Genomic DNA, 24131 nt, shown 5'->3' with positions numbered 1-24131 from the left:
TCATGCGTATGCGCAGTTGACTCGCGTATGAACAGTACCTTCTCCCGCTTCCCGCTACTTGAAGCGTGGCTGTTAGCTGTATCAGCAGTAGCAGAAAGTAGCCAGATGCAATATAGATCAATATTACATTTGAAAGCTTAGCTTCTTTTGTAGCGTATTAGTCATCGAGACCAATATTATATGTGAAAGCTTAGCTTTTCTTGTAGCTATACTATGTATATTAGTGTAAACCATTAACTTTTCCTCTTTGTGTGTTCAAGCTACATAACAGTGATCTTGCATCACGTGTCCTACACTCTGAATATCTGCTGTCGTCGGCTGGATAGATCACGTGGCATGAGATATGATTGGCTTACAAAAGGACATCGCAATCTCGATTTAAACACTCGGGAAACTAACGTGTTGTGTTTGGTGCAAATCGAATTTATACTTTCGTAATACGAAAATATGCAGCGTATATGTTGCTGCACATCAAAGGTCTTTCCAAAACTTCTCTCCTTTTTTTTTTCAGCAAAAGTCTCTCCAAAACTTCTCTCCCCCGTTTCTTTTTTTCCGGAAAGTTCTACGCAAGTGTAGAAAATGTTAACCATTCAAAGTAGTGATAAGTTTTACAGTTGCAAAGTAAAAATCTACAAAAAACCTAATTTCACTTAGCGTGGATAAGGTGTATTTTTGACTGGGAAAAAGTATATTTTTTAAACGGGATATCTGGGAAAAATCCGGGAATTTTTTTTCCTTGTCCACGTATACACCCTGAAGTACACTTATTCTCAATTCACTTAGAATGAAAATTAACCACCCTCTGTTTATTATTGATGCAAACTTGTCAGTTAACTGCTGATTCAAGTCTGTGATCCCCATCACAAGATTTCTTTCAATGGAAAGCATCACCAAGGCCGAGAGTCTTTTTAGGCTCATAGAGTTGCGTAAGAAAGATTTTATTCATTTCAAAGTTGAAAAGCATGTTTCTGGTTTGACCGATGTCTTAGTAATTATAAGAGTTAGCTTCAACAACTTATGACAATGTCTTTCCTAGGTTGTTAGTTATTACAAACTCTGCTAGATGAACAGCATCAGAAAGTGATCTGAATTCTTGTGCAAGATAACTTAGGCAAAACCATGTAAGCTGAACACATTTCCTCTAAAAGATCTTTACAAAATTTAAAACAATACAAGGAGAACTTTTCTAGAAGAAACAATTATGAAGCTACAAGATGACCTGAGAAACTAAAATGATCTTAGCACCAGAAACTATCACATTGAACATCATCTTTGCTTCAAATTTCCACTTAGTCTTCTGCAACTTTCTTTTCTTCATTGGGCAATCAGATTGTGCCTTGATAACATTTATTTCAAATTTAGAGCAGACTTCAATGTTATAACAGTTTCCACAGTGAAACTTTGTCTCGAAACCTGGCAGAAAATCCAAAGAGATTCTGGTCGTATGTGAAGTATGTTAACGGCAAGAAACAATCAATGCCTTCTCTGCACAATAGCAATGGAGATACTATCGAAGACAGTGCTGCCAAAGAAGAATTACTAAACACAGCCTCCTGAAATGCCATCACAAAAGAAGACGAAGTAAATATTCCATCATTCGAATCAAGAACAGCTGCCAACATGAGTAACGTAGAAGTAAATATCCTCGGAGTAGTGAAGCAGCTTAAATCGCTTAATAAAAGCAAGTCTTCTGGTCCAGACTATATACCAATTAGGTTCCTTTCAGTGTATGCTGACGCATGAGCTCCATACTTGACAATCATATACAGCCATTCGCTCGACAAAAGATCCTTACCCAAAGACTGGAAACTTGCACAGGTCACACCAATGTTCAAGAAAGGTAGTAGTAGTAATCCACATAATTACAGGCCCATATCATTAACGTTGATATGCAGCAGGATTCTGGAACATATATTGTGTTCGAACATTATGAATTACCTCGAAGAAAACGTTCTATTGACACACAGTCAACATGGGTTTAGAAAACATTGTTCTTGCGAAACACAACTAGCTCTTTATTTGCATGAAGTGTTGAGTCCTACTGACAAGGGGTTTCAGATCAATTCCATGTCTCTGGATTTCCAGAAGGCTTTTGACACTGTACCACACAAGTGGCTTATAGTGAAATTGCTTGCTTATGGAATATCATCTCAGTTATGTGGCTGGATCTGTGACTTCCTGTCAGAGAGGTCACAGTTTGTAGTAATTGATGGAAAGTCTTTGAGTAAAACAAAAGTGATTTCTGGTGTTCTCCAAGGTAATGTTATAGGCCCTTTGCTGTTCATTATCTATATAAACGATTTGGGAGACAATCTGAGCAGCTGTCTGAGGTTGTCTGCAGAAGACACTGTCGTTTATCAACTAATAAAGTCATCAGAAGATCAAAACAAATTGCAAAATGATTTAGAAAAGATATCTGAATAGTGCAAAAATTGGTAGTTGACCCTAAATAACAAAAAGTGTTAGGTCATCCACATGAGTGCTAAAAGGAACTTGTTAAACTTAAGTTACACGATAAATTAGTCAAATATAAAGGCCATAAATTCAACTACACACCTAGGAATTGCTTAGTGTATTCATCTCTTGGTCTCCCTCTATGATTTTTACCCTCCACACTGCCATCCAATACTAAATTGGTGATCCCTTGATGCCTCGGAACATGACATACCAACCGATCCCTTCTTCTAGTCAAGTTGGGGAGAATGGACAGTGTCTTGAAAGTAGGATATAAGATAAACATCAACAAAAGCAAAACAAGGATAATGGAATGTAGTCGAATTAAGTCGGGTGACGCTGAGGGAGTTATATTAGGAAATGAGACGCTTAAAGTAGTAGATGAGTTTTGCTCTTTGGGGAGCAAAATAACTGATGATGGTTGAAGTAGAGAGGATGTAAAATGTAGACTGGGAATGGAAAGGAAAGCATTATTGAGAAGAGAAATTTGTTTTCATCAAGTATAGATTTAAGTGTCAGGAAGCCGTTTCTGAAAGTATTTGTATGGAGTGTAGCCATGTATGGAATTGAAACGTGGACAATAAATAGTTTAGACAAGAAGAGAATAGACGCTTTCAAAATGTGGTGCTACAAAAGAATGCTGAAGTTTAGATGGGTAGATCACATAACTAATGAGGAGGTACTGAATAGAATTGGAGAGAAGAGAAATTTGTGGCACAACTTGACTAGAAGAAGGGATCTGTTGGTAGGGCATATTCTGAGGCATCAAGGGCTCACCAATTTAGTATTGGAGGGCGGCATGGAGGGTAAAAATCGTAGAGGGAGACCAAGAGATGAATACACTAAGCAGATTCAGAAGGATGTAGGTTGTAGTAGGTACTTGGAGATGAAGAAGCTTGCACAGGATAGAGTAGCATGGAGAGGTGCATCAAACCAGTCTCAGGACTGAAGACCAGAACAACAACAACAGGTAAAATGCTGATTCCCTTATTTGTTTTGAAATGTCTTCTTGGCACACCTCTAACATAAGTTACAAAAGTTCATTTCGAATTGTTTTGGATGTTCTTTTGAAAACAGTTGCCTTGTCCAAATGATCTTTCAGTGCTGCATCCAATTCAATATCAAATTAATCAGTCCTCTGCAAGTACCAAGGTTTGATGATGGTTCAGTTTCATCATGTCAACTTAAGATCAATTCAAAGGAACCACAAAAATAAGTTCAATTTACTAAAATATTTAACACTTATCTATTATTCCTAATGTCTTCATTATACTCTGAAGGTTTCCTTCTATGTGCACTTTCCAAAAAGAATGGGAGTCACTTAATTCCAGTATGATGGACATAGAGGAATTATGGGAAAGGTTTACACAGATTGTGAATCACACCCAGGAGAAGTATCTGCTGAGTAAGTGGATTAAGGATGGAAAAGATACACCATGGTTTAATAACAAAAAAGAACAATCTGTAAAAAGATCAATGCGCCTACAACAACTAACACCATCATAGCTTAGCAAAAGATCTTGCCGAGAATGCGAAAGAATTCTGGTCCTACACAGAATTGCCAAGCAGGTCAAAGGCTTCTATCCAGTCACTTGTTAGTGTGTCTGATTGGCGATAGGAGACAGCAACAAGAAAGCTGAAGTTTTAAATCTTGAATTTAAGAAATCATTCACACAGGAGGATTGTAGAAGCGTACTGTCACTTGGCTGTTACATACTTCTGTATGGAGGACATAGTAACAGGCATTCCTAGCATACAGAACCAGCTGAAAACAAATGACTCACCAGATCTGTATGGAATCCAAGTTTGTTTTTACAGAGAGTACTCAGATGCACTGGCCCCTTGCCTAGCTTGCATTCATCGCAAATCTCTTGCCCAGTGCACAGTCCCAAGTGACTGGAAAAAACTTAGGTGACTCTTGTATATAAGAAGGGTACAAGAGTGGACCTGCAAAGTTACAGACCAATATCCTTAACATTGTTCTGCTGGAGAATTCTTGAGCACATTCTCAGGTTGAATATAATAAATTTCCTTGAGACAGAAGGGCTTATATCCATGGACCAGGACAGCTTTAGAAAGCACTGCTCATGTAGAGCTCAGATGGACCCCATCCCACATGATATCCTGCGAACCACGGATGAAGGGCAACAGGCAGATTCCATATTCCTAGATTTCCCAAAAGTGTCTGACATATTGCCCCACGGCGTATTGTTAATGAAGGTATGAGCATTTGGAATAGGTTCACAGATATGCTTGGGGCTTGAAGACTTCTTAACTAATAGAACCCAGTACATTGTCCTCTATGGCAAGTGTTCATCAAAGACAAGGGCAACATCAGGAGTACCCCAGGGAAGTGTGATAGGACTGCTGTTATTCTCTAAATACTGAAATGATCTGATGGACAGGGTGAGCAGCAATCTGTGGTGCTCTTGGTTGGTTGGTTGGTTGGTTGGTTGCTTGCACTGGCGGATTAAAGGGGGGTGGAGGGCGGGGGGTCGCAGTGCCCCCCCCCCCCCCCCCCTTTTACTTTGCTTTACCTTAGTGAAAAAAGTTTGTATGTCTTGGAGTAGCTAGAATTTCATAATGTTATATTTTCACCCTGCTGTAGGCTCTGGGAACTTTTTTTATTTAAAATTAAAATTTGGCCTCTGAAGTGGTACCCCATTTTAGCCAGATCTAGAATGTATCACTTTGTTGTTCTTATCTGCTTTTCTCTAATCTCTATATTTTTGATCATTTCTATGATCTATTTCAAGTCAGATTTTGTGTCCACGTACTGCTTGTGTCTTATCCTATACAACTGTATTAATCAAAGTAGAATCACAGGACAACACCCATGTCCATGCCCATGGGTGGATTCTAACCCCCAGCCAGAACAGCCCAGCCATCCGCAGCATGGCTATCCTGCCCGTCTTCTCTGGGAATTGCCCACTGGGATTTCCCAACTTCTGTACCCCCGACCAGCGACACGCACTGCGCTAAGCCCGTATGGTGCTACCTGCCGTGCCTCCCTTATTGTCAGTGTTAGAGTTGTGTTCTTAGACATCTCACCTCGGGCTGAATGGCATATACGAACAGTTCCTTTTACTGGTGTCGACTGTTTCATTTCGGTCATCTGTGTACCATGAAACGAGCTTCAAAGATAACATCTTTTTTCTCTAAAAAGAGAAGACAACAGGTCAGTTTATTATAGCATAAGATTATGGTTTGTGAGGTGTTATATGAGCAAAAGTTGCTTGTTCATGTATATGTATTACTTAATTTTTGAATTGAGTTCTTAAAGTCAAGCTATTTGAGATTACACTTCAATTTTTATAGGAAGAAGCGTTTGGTATATTTTCTTCCATAGTTGTTAACTTGTTTTCATATGCTGTGGCTGTCTACTTAAAAATGAATGTAGACAGTTTTTCTATGTATGTTACTTTACTTATTGGGCATAAAGTATATTTATGGCCACCCATCATTATTTGTGATTGATGAATCAAACCAAATTAATTTTATGTTCAAGACAGTGACAAGCAATATTTTATGGTCGGAAATACTTGTTTTAAGGAGTTTTTTGTGGAAATTGTACAATATTGCAAAGAATAGCCTTATTTTTCCTGTTTCCTTGTATTTTTACAAACTGTTAAACCTGGTATCAGTGACATCTACGGGAAGTACCTTTGCCTCCAAAGTTATTTTCAGCTGGGGGATGGGCCATTCTGATGATAAAATCACCAGTGGTTGGTCCCGTTTGAGATCTGCAGGCAGATTGACCATTTTTGAGAATACATTGTATGGTCACATTTGAATATGAAGTCTCAACAATGTATTATTATGAAAGATTGTTACTTCCGAACGTCATTCCTAAAGTAGCAAATTACTGGCATTGCAGGCACTGCAAAGAACTGCCTCTTTAACTTTTTTATTGCTGAAAGATATAAATACAATATGCTATGACTGCTGTATTAATCTGTAAAATAAAATTGTCCAATTAACAAATGAAAAGAAACAACTCATGGTAGCATATTTACAAAGAAACAGAATTGGATTCTTGCTTTATCATTTTGTCAGTATCATGCCAATTTACCTATCAGGACATGTTTAAATCTCATCTTCCATGAGAAATCATCCAATGTGTGACCTTTAGGCCTAATTACAATATATCATTTAAATGTGATAATTTATATGTGTGTCACATCATCTGTGTTTTTAGATATATTTTTCCCACGTGGAATGTTTCCCTCTATTATATTCATATCACAAATGTGATAATTTATTTTTTTCGAAGACATGCTCATTTGCTGCGCACCGTGATCTAAAACCGAAATGTATGACTACTAACAGGTAAGATACTTTGATGCAGTATGCAGTAGAACCTGAAATATCAGTGTCAAATGGAAATAAACACAAGTGTATCTTTTTTATATGAAGCATGTATATATTTTTAAAATGGTAAATACACCTTCAAATATGTCAAATGGTTCCACTACAATATAGCAGTTATTACCACAGCTTAGATGTGCTTCATTGCAATTTTCTAAATAAGTCCCCTTATTTCAGTCAACTAACTAGAAATTCACAAACATAAGGGCCTTTGACTTCCACATCTACTAAATTATGGTGTAAAGCTCTGTGTCAGATGTGATGTCTGACACGGAGCTTATTCCATCACTACAATCTATAAAAAAAATTATCACAAATTTGGAACCACTTATGCAACTGATGGGAATCTTATTAATTAACAGATAAATACTCTGGCTGTGTTTTAATATTAATTTTGCTACTTTGGGTAAGAAATTGAAGAAGCAATGTGGATTATAGTCAATCAAGCTGGCCAAAAATTTGATGCCAGTCAGCCAGTGTACTCTTTTGCAATACAGAATTAAAGATCTCAGCAAGATCTAGATTTAAAAAATGTCAAAAAACAGCTTAAATCACTAAAACATAAGAAAGCTCCAGGGCCCGACAGAATTCCTGTCACGGGATTTGCTACCGAATTAGCCCCTTTCTTGACCATAATTTACCACGTGTCTCTCAAACAAGGAGTTATCCCCAGTGAATGGAAAAGGGCACAAGTCACACAGAGATACAAAAAGGGAAGTAGAACGGACCCACAGACATTTCGGCCAGTAATATGGAGCAAATGTGCGGGGCCCCTATCAGGCTGGACTAACAAGACATATAGCAAACACAAAGAAGGCCAGCACAAATGGTAACAGGCTTGTTGGAGTGGCGAGAGAGTGTCAGTGACATGTTGAGAAGTCAGAATTAGCAAACACTCAAAGAAAGACATATATCATGCCAGAACCATCTTGAAAAATTTCAGACGCAAAATCTTGGCAGAAGCGATGCATATTCTTCTTACCCCTATGTATCTATCTTGTGAAGACAAAATTAGGTAAGTAAGAGACTAAGAGCTCGCACAGAGGCATTTAAACAGTCATTCTCTCCATCTGGGAATGGAATAGGAAGAAACCTTTAACAAATGTGCCCTAGAGTACCCTCTGCCACACACCACATGGTGACACACAGAGTACGGATGTAGATGTAGATAGTATTAAGCCTTTGATGCACATTTAGGCCAAAAGTCTACTAGCAGAGTGAGCAACCAAGCATTCATTTATGCCAACAGCTGCTTGTGCATACTAACTGTGGCATGACATGTAAGTTTGTGAGGCAGGAAGGTTAAACACATATCATTTATGACTTTGGGGGAAAGTATTCTTTTTAGGTTACACATCAGGTGAGCATAATGAGATTGAGGACTCAGCACCGCCAATGCCTGCCACTTCGAATGATCCAGGTGATCATATGAGCTGTGCTTCAACTTCAATACCTGCAGATAACACTTCCGTTTCAGGGTACAGTACGGAAGCGACATCGGTCTACATATTGGGACTAAACCATCTGATAGTGTGCTTGCCAACATACTAGAAAACCACTGGGAACCTCCTGATGAATACAGTTACCCACATTCTACTCATAATAAGGGTGGGAAGACTGAAAGAAGGTTTCTGAAGAAAGAGCACTTAGATAAATATAAAGCATGGTTAGTTTTGTCTCCATCCAAAGAAGGTATATTTTGCAAAGTATGTCCTTTCTTTGCGCCTACTCTTAAGGGTGGGTATCATGTGGCGGATATGAAGCTAAACACATTAGTGATTGTGCCTCTGACAAAATTTGCTAAGTTATTAGGGAAAATCACAGTAGAGCAGTATATCATCAGCAAGCTTTAGTACTTTTTGGGTTCTTACCAAAATACAAATAAATCGGTTGAAAATCAAGTTGTCACCTACCGAGGGGGGGGGGGGGGGGGGGGGGGGGGGGGGGGGGGGGTATGGGAGGGCAACTTTTGTCATTTCCTTGCTAAACGTCATATTTCTTGGAAGGCAGAATGTACCTTTTAGAGGACATTGAGATGATGGCTCTGTTTCTTCTAATGATCCAGAACTATCAAATAAAGGCAACTTTAAAGATTTGAAATTTCGCACTGACGAATGGGGGAAATTGAATTAGAAGCACTGGTAATAAATGACACACATTTTTAAGTAAAACTGTTTAAAGTGAGTTGATTGAATGCTGTGGTGAAGAAATTATTTCTCAGATAGTAAATATAATCGAAGAAAACAAAATCTATAGTATTGGGTTTCATGAGACAACTGACATCAGCCACAAAACTCAGATGTCAATTTTTTTAAAATATGTTTATAAAGATGTGATCAGAGAAGATTTCATAGGTTTCATCAATCCACGGGGGCCACAGACAAATCTGTGGAAACAAAACTTCAAAGCTGGATCTAAATGTAATAAAAACTAAGATTTCTCTTTAACATCTGACAATGAAAATGATCAACTTGTGTCTTTTGATGATGGCCAAATTAACAGATCTAATGCTGCTCCATTGAGTCCAGAAAGTTATTTTAGGGTTATTGTCTTCATCCCCATTCTTGACACAATTAGCAACAATCTTGAAAGTGGATTCTCTAAAAATGTTCTAATTCTCTTCAACCGGAAACACTCTTCGACCAAAAGTCTGTTCATCGTCAACAAGGTCCATGGAGTCAGTGATTAGTGATACCGAAACAGTGGCTAGAAAGTATTATAAACTGTTTGGAAAGGATGAAAGTGACAGCATCTCTTATTTGAGGGCAGAAGTCGAGTTGTGGGAGACAAAATGGAAAAGAGAAGATGCAAAGAATACACTTCTACAAAGCTCTGCAGTTGAGTGTTTGGAGTTTTGTACTACAGACGTTTTCCCCTTGATAACATCTTTAGAATGGCTGAAAGTAAGGGGAAACTACAGCTGCAATTTTTCCCGAGGGCGTGCAGCTTTACTGTATGGTTCAATGATGATGGCGTCCTCTTGGGTAAAATATTCCTGAGGTAAAATAGTCCCCCATTCGGATCTCCAGGCGGGGACTACTCAAGAGGATGTCGTTACCAGGAGAAAGAAAACTGGCATTCTACAGATCGGAGCATGGAATGTCAGATCCCTTAATTGGGCAGGTAGGTTAGAAAATTTAAAAAGGGAAATGGATAGGTTAAAGTTAGATAGAGTGGGAATTAGTGAAGTTCGGTGGCAGGAGGAACAAGACTTTTGGTCAGGTGAATAAAAGGGTAATAAATACAAAATCAAATAGGGGTAGGGCAGGAGTCAGTTTAATAAGGAATAAAAAAATAGGAGTACGTGTAAGCTACTATAAAAAGCATAGTGAACACATTATTGTGGCCAAGATAGACACAAAGCCCAAGCCTACTACAGTAGTACAAGTTTATATGTCTACTAGCTATGCAGATGACGAAGAAATTGAAGAAATGTATGATGAAATAAAAGAAATTATTGAGATAGTGAAGGGAGACGAAAAATTAATGGTCATGGGTGACTGGAATTCGACAGTAGGAAAAGTGAGAGAAGGAAACGTAGTAGGTGAATATGGATTGGGAATAAGAAATGATAGAAGCCGCCTGGTGGAATTTTGCACAGAGCAGAACTTAATCATAGCTAACACTTGGTTTAAGAATCATGAAAGAAGGTTGTATACATGGAAGAAGCCTGGAGATACTGCTAGTTTTTAGATAGATTATATAATGGTAAGACAGAGATTTAGAAACCAGGTTTTAAATTGTAAGACATTTCCAGGGGCAGATGTGGACTCTGACCACAATCTATTAGTTATGAACTGTAGATTAAAACTGAAGAAACGGCAAAAAGGTAGGAATTTAAGGCGATTGGACCTGGATAAACTGACTAAACCAGAGGTTGTACAGAGTTTCAGGGAAAGCATAAGGGAACAATTGACAGGAATGGGGGAAAGAAATACAGTAGAAGAAGAATGGGTAACTTTGAGGGATGAAGTAGTGAAGGCAGCAGAGGATCAAGTGGGTAAAAAGATGAGGGCTAGTAGAAATTCTTGGGTAACAGAAGAAATATTGAATTTAATTGATGAAAGGAGAAAATATAAAAATGCAGTAAATGAAGCTGGCAAAAAGGAATACAAACGTCTCAAAAATGAGATCGACAGGAAGTGCAAAATGGCTAAGCAGGGATGGCTTGAGGACAAATGTAAGGATGTAGAGGCTTATCTCACTAGGGGTAAGATAGATACTGCCTACAGGAAAATTAAAGAGACCTTTGGAGAAAAGAGACCACTTGTACGAGGGCTATCCACAAAGTACATTACATTTTGGAATTAAAAATAAATAAAGTATTGGAATTTTTTTTTATTATATACAGATGAAAGCCACACTTAAATACTACTTTTCTACATAGTTGCCATTTAAATTAAGGCACTTATTGTAGCGATAGACGAGCTTGGAAATTCCTTCATCGTAAAATTCGGCCGCCTGCGCCTTCAACCACATGGTTACCTCTTCTTGAAGCTGTGCGTCATCATCAAAACACTGCATAGCCAACCACTTCTTCATTGCTGGGAATAAATAGAAATCACTCGGTGCCAGGTCGGGACTATACGGCGGATGAGGAAACAACTCCCACTTAAAAGATTCGAGAACTTCACGAGTGGCATTTGCCGTGTGGGCCCGGGTGTTGTCGTGAATCTGCAAGATCTTTGAGCCCAACTTTCCCCTGTGCTTGTTTTGTATTGCTCTTCTGAGGTTGTGCAGAGTTTGGCAATACCTTTGAGAGTTTATTGTAGTGCCTCTTTCCAGGAAATCCACAAAAATCACACCTTTTCTGTCCCAAAAGACAGTCACCAGCACCTTCCTTGCCGACATTGTCTGCATGCATTTCTTGGGTTTTGGGGGGGAATTTGTGTGCCCCCACTGCATTGACTGCAATTTTGTCTCGCAGTTCACATGCTTAACCCACGTTTCGTCACCAGTAACAATGCGATCGAGTAATGAGTCGCCATCTTTCTCGTAAGCGTCCAAAAACGTTAACGCTGCAGTCATTCGCTGATTTTTGTGAATCTCTGTCAAGATTTTTGGTATCCATCTTGCACAAAACTTGTGGTAACCAAGCTTTTCGATAACGATTTCATGCAACAAACTTCGTGAAATTTGTGGAAAACTCATACAGACTTCCGTTATTGTGAAATTACGGTTTTCACGGACCGTGGCATCGACTTTTTTGACAAGTTCAGCAGTCACTATGCTGGGTCTTCCACTTCGCTCTTCATCATGAACGTTAGTTCAGCCATTTTTAAATTTTATGACCCCGTTATTGTGAAATTACGGTTTTCACGGACCGTGGCATCGACTTTTTTGACAAGTTCAGCAGTCACTATGCTGGGTCTTCCACTTCGCTCTTCATCATGAACGTTAGTTCAGCCATTTTTAAATTTTATGACCCATTGACGCACTCCACCATCAGTGATTATGTTGTCCACATACACTTCACAAAGCTGCCAATAGATTGCTATCGGTGTACAGTTTTTTGCAGTCAGGAACCTTATTACAGCACGCACTTCACACTTCGCGGCATTTTCAATTAACGCTGACATTTCAAACTGTCTCAGTAACTCAACGGAGTACAGCACGAACCTCTCACTAGCACGGCAGGATGCCGACTGAGCGGCAGAATGCCATGACACCAAGATGGTCACGCTAGCCCCGCCCCTAACGGACACAAACGAAAATGTAATGTACTTTGTGGATAGCCCTCGTATGCATATCAAGAACTCAGATGGAAAACCAGTTCTAAGCAAAAAGAAGGGAAAGCAGAAAGGTGGAAGGAGTATATAGAGGGTCTATACAAGGGCGATGTACTTGAGGACAATAATTTGGAAATGGAAGAGGATGTAGATGAACATGAAATGGGAGATATGATACTGCGTGAAGAGTTTGACAGAGCACTGAAAGAACAAGGCCCCGGGAGTAGACAACATTCCATTAGAACTACTAACAGCCTTGGGAGAGCCAGTCCTGATAAAACTCTACCATCTGGTGAGCAAGATGTATGAGACAGGCGAAATACCCTCAGACTTCAAGAAGAATATAATAATTTCAATCCCAAAGAAAGCAGATGTTGACAGATGTGAAAATTACCAAACTATCAGTTTAATAAGTCACGGGTGCAAAATACTGATGCGAATTCTTTATAGAGGAATGGAAAAACTAGTAGAAGCCGACCTCGGGGAAGATCAGTTTGGATTCCGCAGAAATATCGAAACACGTGAGGCAATACTGACCCTATGACTTATCTTACAAGCTAGATTAAGGAAAGGCAAACCTATGTTCTAGCATTTGTAGACTTAGAGAAAGCTTTTGACAATGTTGACTGGAATATTCTCTTTCAAATTCTGAAGGTGGCAGGGGTGAAATACAGGGAGCAAAAGGGTATTAACAATTTGTACAGAAACCAGATGGCAGTTATAAGGGTCGAGGGACATGAAAGGGAAGCAGTGGTTGGGAAGGGAGTGAGACAGGGTTGTAGCCTCTCCCCAATGTTATTCAATCTGTATATTGAGCAAGCAGTAAAGGAAACAAAAGAAAAATTTGGAGTAGGTATTAAAATCCATAGAGAAGAAATAAAAACTTTGAGGTTCACCGATGACATTGTAATTCTGTCAGGGACAGCAAAGGACTTGGAAGAGCAGTTGAACGGAATGGACAGTGTCTTGAAAGGAGGATATAAGATGAACATCAACAAAAGCAAAATGAGGATAATGGAATGTAGTCGAATTAAGTTGGGTGATGCTGAGGGAATTAGATTAGGAAATGAGACACTTAAAGTAGTAAAGGAGTTTTGCTATTTGGGAATCAAAATAACTGACGATGGTCAAAGTAGAGAGGGTATAAAATGTAGACCAGCAATGGAAAGGAAAGCGTTTCTGAAGAAGAGAAATTTGTTAACATCGAGTGTAGATTTAAGTGTCAGGAAGTGTTTTCTGAAAGTATTTGTATGGAGTGTAGCCATGTATGGAAGTAGAACATGGGCAATAAATAGTTTGAACAAGAAGAGAATAGAAGCTTTCAAAATGTGGTGCTACAGAAGAATGCTGAAGATTAGATGGGTAGATCACATAACTAATGGTGAGGTATTGAATAGGATTGGGAAGAAGAGAAGTCTGTGGCACAACTTGACTAGAAGAAGGGATTGGTTGGTAGGACATGTTCTGAGGCATCAAGGGATCACCAATTTAGTACTGGAGGGCAACGTGGAGGGTAAAAATCATAGAGGGAGACCAAGAGATGAATACACTAAGCAGATTCAGAAGGATGTAGGCTGCAGTAGGTACTGGGAGATGAAGAAGCTTTCACAGGTTGGAGTAGCATGGAGAGCTGCTTCAAACCAGTCTCAGGACTGAAGACCACAACAACAACTTTTGTGCAATCAGTACTTTCTTTCTAAGTGATGAGTTACCCCAGAAAATTATTCTCTAAGACATTATTGAGTGGAATGTGTAAAATATGGGTAGGAATTTGATATGTTTGTTTCCAAGAAGCAATTATATGAAGTGCAGTAACAGCTGAACTCTGAGTTGTTTGAGAAGCTCAGAATATGCTTCTTCAAGCTGAAGTTTTCATCAATATGTACACCCAAAATTTGGACCATTCTACCCTAATTACTGATTCTTACTCATGTGCTAATCAGTGGTCTGTATGATTCTATTTGTTGTACAGAACTAAATGTAAAGTGTTTTTCCAAAATTTAGGGAGAATCCATTTTCAGAAAACCACTTAATAATTCTTTGGAAAATTCTATTTACCAACTCTTCTGTTGCTTTCTCCCAAATGGGATTTATTTTAACATTAGTATCATCCACAAAAAATATCAGTTTTGCTCGTTGAATGTTAAGTGAAAGTTCATTCATGTACAAATGGAATAGGAGTGAATAGTGGCCCCAAAACTGACCTCGTGGAAAACCTTTTCTAATCCCCTCCCCAGTGGCGCCAAAACTGGACCTCATGGAAAACCTTTTCTAATCCCCCCCCCCCGTCCTGTGGAAAACCTTTTCTAATCCTCCCCCCCTCTTCCAATCACAAAAATTTTCTTATTTCTGATATTATCTAAATTATTCAGCATCAACTTTTGCATGCTGTTTTTCAATATGATTCAAACCAGCTGCACACATAAAGTCATTTGAACACTCTGGAAAAAGATGACAGTAAAGAAACTGGCTGAAAATTGTTTAAATCTTATTCTTATTCTTATGAAGTGGTTTAACACTGCATATTGTATCGTGTCTGGAAAAATTCCCTTTGCCAGTGATTCACTGCATTTATCACTGAGGGCATTATTTACTAAGTTCAAACAGCTTTTTACAATTCTGTTTGAAATCCCATCAGCCCCACATTAGATTCTGTTTTTTAGAATTTTTATAATTGTACTAATTTCCCTGTTTCCAACAGGGTACTAAAGATTTCTTTCCATATAATAAGCCCTATCTTTTCTGAAACATGTGATGCATCACTAATGCAAAGAATTTTTCCAGAGAAATTGAAATAATAATAATAATAATAATAATAAAATTTTATTGTCATTCGGCTGATTACAGGTATGGTAGCATTCATAGTGTAATTTGACTTGTGTAGTACAATGACGTACTGCAGCAATGCATGGCAGCTAGTGCCGCATTCGTGTACTACTGAGCTGCCATTTCGAGTGCCTTTGCTGTTGAAAGCTATTTCAAGAATAATGACTCTGTTATTGCTAACCAGCATCTATTTTGGCAACATTTCTACTTGGGACGTCATGGGGAAGTTTCAGATAGACGGACCATTGTGATGTGGGTACGCGCATTTCGAACAACAGGTTCTGTTTGCAAAGGCAAACTGGGAAGAAGTGAAAGAACTGTGCAGACACCAGAAGGCGTGGAAAATGTTCGTGCTGCACTATTGCATTGCTGAAAAAGATCTACATCTACATCTACATCCATACTCTGCAAGCCACCTGACGGTGTGTGGCGGAGGGTACCTTGAGTACCTCTATCGGTTCTCCCTTCTATTCCATTCTCGTATTGTTCGTGGAAAGAAGGATTGTCGGTATGCCTCTGTGTGGGCTCTAATCTCTCTGATTTTATCCTCATGGTCTCTTCGTGAGATATACGTAGGAGGGAGCAATATACTGCTTGACTCTTCGGTGAAGGTATGTTCTCGAAACTGACAAAAGCCCGTACCGAGCTACTGAACGTCTCTCCTGCAGAGTCTTCCACTGGAGTTTATCTATCATCTCCGTAACGCTTTCGCGATTACTAAATGATCTGTAACGAAGCGCGCTGCTCTCTGTTGGATCTTCTCTATATCTTCTACCAACCCTATCTGGTACGGATCCCACACTGCTGAGCAGTATTCAAGCAGTGGGCGAACAAGCGTACTGTAACCTACTTCCTTTGTTTTCGGATTGCATTTCCTTAGGATTCTTCCAATGAATCTCAGTCTGGCATCTGCTTTACCGACGATCAACATTATATGATCATTCCATTTTAAATCACTCCTAATGCGTACATGCAGATAATTTATGGTATTAACTGCTTCCAGTTGCTGACCTGCTATTTTGTAGCTAAATGATAAAGGATCTATCTTTCTGTGTATTCGCAGCACATTACACTTGTCTACATTGAGATTCAATTGCCATTCCCTGCACCATGCGTCAATTCGCTGCAGATCCTCCTGCATTTCAGTACAATTTTCCATTGTTACAACCTCTCGATACACCACAGCATCATCCTCAAAAAGCCTCAGTGAACTTCCGATGTCATCCACAAGGTCATTTATGTATATTGTGAATAGCAACGGTCCTATGACACTCCCCTGCGGCACACCTGAAATCACTCTTACTTCGGAAGACTTCTCTCCATTGAGAATGACATGCTGCGTCCTGTTATCTAGGAACTCCTCAATCCAATCACACAATTGGTCTGATAGTCCATATGCTCTTATTTTGTTCATTAAACGACTGTGGGGAACTGTATCGAATGCCTTGCGGAAGTCAAGAAACACGGCATCTACCTGTGAACCCGTATCTATGGCCCTCTGAGTCTCGTGGGCGAATAGCGCAAGCTGGGTTTCACATGACCGTCTTTTTCGAAACCCATGCTGATTCCTACAGAGTAGATTTCTCCAGAAAAGTCATTATACTTGAACACAATACGTGTTCCAAAATTCTACAACTGATCGTTGTTAGAGATATAGGTCTATAGTTCTGCACATCTGCTCAACGTCCCTTCTTGAAAACGGGGATGACCTGTGCCCTTTTCCAATCCTTTGGAACGCTACGCTCTTCTAGAGACCTACGGTACACCGCTGCAAGAAGGGGGGCAAGGGGGCAAGTTCCTTCGCGTACTCTGTGTAAAATCGAACTGGTATCCCATCAGGTCCAGAGGCCTTTCCTCTTTTGAGCGATTTTAATTGTTTCTCTATCCCTCTGTCGTCTATTTCGATATCTACCATTTTGTCATCTGTGCGACAATCTAGAGAAGGAACTACAGTGCAATCTTCCTCTGTGAAACAACTTTGGAAAAAGACATTTAGTATTTCGGCCTTTAGTCTGTCATCCTCTGTTTCAGTACCATTTTGGTCACAGAGTGTCTGGACATTTTGTTTTGATCCACCTACCGCTTTGACATAAGACCAAAATTTCTTAGGATTTTCTGCCAAGTCAGTACATAGAACTTTACTTTCGAATTCATTGAACGCCTCTCGCATAGCCCTCCTCACACTACATTTCGCTTCGCGTAATTTTTGTTTGTCTGCAAGGCTTTGGCTATGTTTATGTTTGCTGTGAAGTTCCCTTTGCTTCCGCAGCAGTTTTCTAACTCGGTTGTTGTACCACGGTGGCTCTTTTCCATCTCTTACGATCTTGCTTGGCACATACTCATCTAACGCATTATGTATGACGGTTTTGAACTTTGTCCACTGATCCTCAACAGTATCTGTACTTGAGACAAAACTTTTGTGTTGAGCCAACAGGTACTCTGAAATCTGCTTTTTGTCACTTTTTCTAAACAGAAAAATCTTCCTACCCTTTTTAATATTCCTATTTACGGCTGAAATCATCGATGCCGTAACTGCTTTATGAGCGCTGATTCCCTGTTCTGCGTTAACTTTTTCAAATAGTTCGGGTCTGTTTGTCACCAGAAGGTCTAATATGTTATCGCCATGAGTCGGTTCTCTGTTTAACTGCTCAAGGTAGTTTTCAGATAAAGCACTTAAAAAAATTTCACTGGATTCTTTGTCCCTGCCACCCGTTATGAACGTCTGAGTCTCCCAGTCTGTATCCGGCAAATTAAAATCTCCACCCAGAACTATAACATGGTGGAGAAATCTACTCGAAATATTTTCCAAATTATCCTTCAGGTGCTCAGCCACAACAGCTGCTGAGCCAGGGGGCCTATAGAGACATCCAATTACCATGTCTGAGCCTGCTTTAACGGTGACCTTCTGCTTGTTGTCATGTGCAAACTGTGCATATGTCCAATTGCTCATTCAGGAGAATATTTCACGAAGATCTCCATTTTCATCCATATAAGCTGCAGATTGTTCAGGAAATTAGGCCTCACGCTTGGGTTTCACGCGAAACATTCTGCTTAACCACTCATGATCTCCTTCGCCAAAATCCACAAATGTTGCACACCATTTGGATGTCAGATGAAGCTCATTTTGAGTTATGTGGTTCAGTGAATAAACAGAGTATGCGTTATTGGAGTGATGTAAACCCCGCATGAACTGCACGTGGAGCCCTTGCACAGTTCTCGTGTCACAGTGTGGTGTGGAGTCGCTTCCTTTGCGAGTATTGGCCCTTACTTCTTTGAGGATGACAGCGGTGTGGCTGTAACTGTCACCAGTGAACGCTACCTTAAGATTCTGCAAGACTTTATTCTTCCCAAATTAGGTGTGGTTGATGTGGATGTGGAACAATTATGGTTTCAACACGAGGGAGCGACCTCGCATACAGCCAAAATTTGCATGGATTTCTTGCGACAGACATTTCCCGGTAGAGTAATTTCCCATTTTGGTGACATTTCCTGGCCGCCTCGCTCACCTGACATATCATGTGCAGACTTTTTCCTTTGGGGCTACCTGAAGGAAGAGGTGTTCTGAACATGTTGTGCCACCATTACTGAGTTGAAGGATCGCATCAGAACTGCCGTCGGCAATGTCCCAGGGTTCCAACGCCACCTAGATGAATGTGTTGTTCAGAGGGGGGTCATCATTTGACAGGTGTTATATTCAAAAAGTAATCCATGCAATGGACAATGACTTACACATTAGTAAACGGCATGCCTTTAACTATTAATTGACATAAGAGGTAATAAATAAATTACAGTTACTGCCTGATGGTGTGTTTTTACCATGAACGCTGATGCACCCTGTATGGCATTTAACCCATCTATAAGAAAGTTGATAGGAGAGATGTCGATAAATACTGAGTTGTTTCACTAATGACAGTATTTTCCAAATTTTTTGAGAAGTAATGCAGAATAGTATTCTAGAATAGCATCCCACATGAGCAACAATAATATCCTTAGTAAATTATGCTTTGGATTTCAGAAGAGTTTCTCTACTGAGAATACCATTTACATGTTCACTCATCAAATTTCACAAGCATTAAACAACAAAATAGCACTGTTTGGTATTTTCTGTGATTTGTCTAAGGAATTTGATTGAGCAAATCACTTTATTCTCCTAAATAAACTGAGGTTTTAAGGAACTGATGGTATATCAACCAATGGATAACATCATATCTAACCACAAGAATGCAGGAAGTTGTAGTTAGCAGTTCAACCAATGTAATCAGGGGAGGATCTTCTGACTGGGAAGAAATCACATATGGGGTTCTCTAAGGCTGAATCTTAGGTCCACTATCATTTCTCATATATGTAAATGGCCTTCCCTGTCTATAATGCAACAAGCAGAATTAGTTCTTTTTGCAGAATTAGTTCTTTTTGCAGAGGACTGTAGTATTGTAATCAATCCAAGCATACATACAGCAACAGAAGAATGGTAAAAAACGTTCTCAAAAGTCTCATTACTGGTTTTCTGCCAGTGGCATTACTCTCAATTTGAAAAAGACATGACACATTATGTTCTGTATATCTAGAGGTACTACACCTATTACAGTGGTAAGAGTTAGGAGATAATAGAGTGGAAACTTCAAAATTTTTAGGTGTCCAAACTGATGTGAATTTAAACTAGAAAAAATACGTTTTGGAACTCCTAGAACAACTGAGTTTAGCCGCATTTGCACTTAAGGTCATTGCAAAGCTTGGGGAGAACAAATCAGTAAGTTGACATATACCACAACTTTTCATTTGATAATATGATGAGGAAGAATGTTGTGGTGCAACTCATGTTTAAGAAAGAAAGTCTTCATTGCTCAAAAAATGTACTGCAAGATTAATGTGTGGTGCTCACCCACAGTCATCTTGTAGACATTTGTTGAAGGAGTTTAGGATTTTCACTATGCTTCACAGTATATTTATATCCTCATGAATTTTGTTGTAAATAATCCACTGTAGTTCAAAAGGAAAAAATGAGGTACATAATTACAATATCAGAAGAAAAACAGAACATTAAGGTTATCTTTAGCATAAAATGGGGTGTACAATGCTGCAACTAAAGTTTTTGATGACTTAACTAGTGATATAAAATGTCTGGCAGACAGCAAAGTAAAATTTGAAAACAAACTAAGAAAGTTTCTTCTTCATAATTCCTTCTGTTCCATAGATAATTTATATTATTGTAATGTGTAAAGTGTGTTGGTTAGGAACTACTAATTCACATCTGTATATATAAAAACAAAGAAAAAAGAACTTATAAACGTTCAGCATGTAGCCATATCAACAAATTAAGTTGTGATGTGAATGTAAAATGACTCATTCCACATCATTACAATTTATTATGGAAATTATCCGTAGAACATGGAAGTAACTAAAAAAACTAAAAACTAAACTGTATTTTGGTATATTACCGTCATAGCCCCCAATTGCATAAATACGGTTATCAAGGACAACAGCACCAAAATTACTTCTTGCATAATGCATTGGACATATTTCACTCCAGCCAAGTGCTTTTTCTGGATCCAGCATTTCAGCTGTAAAAGAAATAAGTGGAATCTAAAATCTCAAATTTTGATTGAAATGTATTAGGTTTTATTTAATTTGCAATGTAAGAGGTACAGATACATCATCCGCTCAAGAGCTGCCTCTGCTATTCCACTTCAAGTACACACTCATACACATGCACCAACACAGTCAGCCAATCTTGCTCACCCATGAGCCCAACAAAATCATCATGCTTATTTTATAAATACGAGTTTCAAATGGGATTAAAAATTTGTTAGTCATAACATTAAAGATGAAAATATAATAATATTAATAAAAGTTTAGTGAAATAGGCTTGATCAGCTCCCTGATATTTCAGGTTTGCTATATTTTAAGGCCTTCACTAATAGAGTTAAGAAGAGAGGAAATGGCTCAAAATTAAAGGAGCCTCATTTTGCTCCTTTTGAAAAGAAATTCCATATAGTAAGGAAAGTCTGGATAGAATGTAGATAGTTTAGAAGAAAAGGAGACCACTCACCAAATAGCAGAAGCGTTGAATTACTGATAGGCACACACAACAGAGAAAGAAAACTTACTAGCAGAGACTGAGGACAGAAGGATTATGGGAATGAAGGGTGTGTCACAAAGATAACTCCCATCTATGTTGTTCAGAAAAGCTGTGCTGGAGGGAAGGATCCAAATGGCACGAGTTTTGAAGCAGCCATTGAATTCAAGTGTGTTGTGCTGAGCAGAATGTCGTGCCAATGAGTTGTCAACTGTGTTCATGGCCACAGTTAGGCAGTGGTCATTCATTATGGTGGACAGCTGGTTGACATAAAAAGCTGTGCAATGATTGCATGGACTTGGTATATGACATAGCTGTTTTCACAGGTGGTGCTGCCTCTGATGGGAATGGCTAGGCCTGTAACACAACTGGAGTAGGAAGTGTTGGGTGGAAGAATCAGGCAGGTCTAGCATCTGAATCTTTCACAGAGATATGATTCCCAAGGCAAGGAGACGAGACTGTGAATGGCATGGGGATAGACCAGGATGCTGTGTGGGTGAGGTATGTGTTTGTACTCTAACTTGCCAAAGGATTTATACTGAAAGCTAGCAAGGTTTCTTTCTTTTTTTCAGTATGTCTGTTGATGACTCTGTGCTTCGCTATTTGATGATTGATCTCCCTTACTCATGAATTATTTACATTTTGCCAGAACTTTCTCACTATGTATAGAGAAGTAACAGCTGGTAGGAATATGTAATGGGATGATTACATAGGAGACAGTTCCTATGCCTGGGGACAGTCTTGATGACTCTGTAATGTTTTTAAATATTCATATACTTGTGGTACTGGGGAAGCTCACAAGAGACAGCCTGTTAGAAGTAAAAAGTCCATTCATTCACACTTCATGTTCTCTAGAACCCATTATGAAACAAAGGCTTCTCGGTCACATTATACATTAACTGGTAAAGGGAGCAATTGCAGCTATTTTCTGAAAAGTATCCAACCAACCAGTTACAGTTGTTCTAATCTACTCACATCAGTAGAAATGGAAAATACTTCTAGATTGCCTTGTTACTATGTTTCTCAGAAGGGAATGATCTAGTCTTACATATTGAAATTTTTTATACTGGAAGAATACAGCAAAAGAAAGACCCTGTCAAAATTTTAGCTGTTAAGATGCATGTATTTTAAAAAAATGTTGAAAATTAGGAAATTCGTAGCTCACCAGGTGGCTGGAGAATTGCATACCCCTACCAGAACTGTAGCAGCCACTGTCCATGCACAAGATGGGGCACATATCCTTGGTTGATGACCAATCAGTAAACAGATGACATGAGTTGGTATGATCATAATTTGTAAAGTGAATTTCAGTTTTCATTGATAGTTTCTCTAAAACAATTGCCTGCAGTTACTGTTCACTCAAATTTGCAACTTATTCAATATCCATAATAATTCCCAGTAGCCATTTTGGTAGCATAAGTGTTAACAAGTAAGTGCCTGACTTGCCGTAGGATTGTTAGTTCCGGGGTTTGGTGTGATGGATGCAGTAGTTTTTTCACTGGGGGGACTGCAGTGGCGTGGGTGTTGGGAAAGTGGATCAGGCTCATCAGTGGTTTTGTAGGATTTGTAGCAGAGATAGGAAGATAGTGGAACAGGAGGGGAAAATTGCTGCCCTTCAGGCTGAGCTAGATCAGGCTAGAGAAGATCTGGACAGGTTAAGGAGGGGAAAGGGCAAAGAGAGGTGGGAAGTGGCAACAGGTAGCAGAAGGAACAGGCCTAGAACTAAGTCTGACAGTTTTGTGGTGAATGTCAAAAATAAGTTTGACCTGTTGCTTCAGTTAGAAACTGATGAGCCTCAAGCAGAGGTAGGTGTAGACAGGACACAACAAACTTTCAATAGTAAATTCAGAAAGAATGTAGGAAAGTCATTGAAAAGGAAGAAAGTTTTGTTGTTAGGCAGTTCTCATGCCAGAGGTGTAGGCCAACTTCTGCAGGAGGAATTAGGACCAGAATATCAGGTCACCATTTTTTCAAACCAAGTGCTAGTCTGGATCAGGTGACAGAGGATTTAGGTTCACTCTGTAAAGGATTTACCAGGGAAGACACCGTGGTTATTGTGGGAGGGCCAGGGAACAGTATGGACAGAGATCCTGGGTACAGTATAGAGTGTGACCTGGTAAAGATTGCGTCGGCATCGAGACACACCAATATTGAATTTGTATCTGTCCTGAGACGCCATGACCGGCCTCATTTGAACTCTTCTGTTGGGAGAGTTAATCTGGAGTTGGAACGGCTGCTTGGGTCGGGTGCGGGGGCTCATATTGGTGTGGTTCCTGTTGATTCACTCAGTAGGTGGGACTATACCAGGCACGGCCTACACCTCAACAGGAAAGGGAAGGGGAAACTGGCTGGGGTAATAGCAGGAAATTTAAGGGGGGGAGGCACTGCCATGAATGGTAAAATACCAGTGGTCACAGGTGTTGGAGCAGCACCTTTTTTAGAATAGGTAAGACAGAAAGACGTCAAGTTCTACGAGAGGTCAGGATTGAAACAAATCTTCAGTTTAGGAAAGAAATTAAACAGCACAATTCTAGCACATTGGATCACCAATCACAGATGTCAATTATAAATTTTCACCAATCACCAGAAATTTTATCTCCACCAAGTTGTATCTCAGTCCTAGGTAATTGCATTGATGAATTAAAGTCACCCAACCCAGTTGACATAATCTGCCTCTCTGA

General features: G+C 39.4%; 1 protein-coding gene across 1 annotated transcript in view; it reads right to left on the bottom strand.

Moving 5' to 3' along the window:
* Positions 1 to 24131, bottom strand: part of LOC126456882 (kelch-like protein 10) — a 138656-nt gene that overhangs the window by 10338 nt on the left and 104187 nt on the right. Inside the window, exon 6 of the mRNA XM_050092709.1 lies at positions 20813 to 20935. Within this exon, the coding sequence (XP_049948666.1) occupies positions 20813 to 20935 (123 nt within the window). The remainder of the gene's footprint in view (positions 1 to 20812; positions 20936 to 24131) is intronic.

The sequence above is a fragment of the Schistocerca serialis genome, chromosome 1 (genome assembly GCF_023864345.2).
Source record: "Schistocerca serialis cubense isolate TAMUIC-IGC-003099 chromosome 1, iqSchSeri2.2, whole genome shotgun sequence".
NCBI lineage: Eukaryota > Metazoa > Arthropoda > Insecta > Orthoptera > Acrididae > Schistocerca > Schistocerca serialis.
Note: the sequence above shows the minus strand (reverse complement) of the source record. Positions and strands in the feature narration are given on the sequence as shown.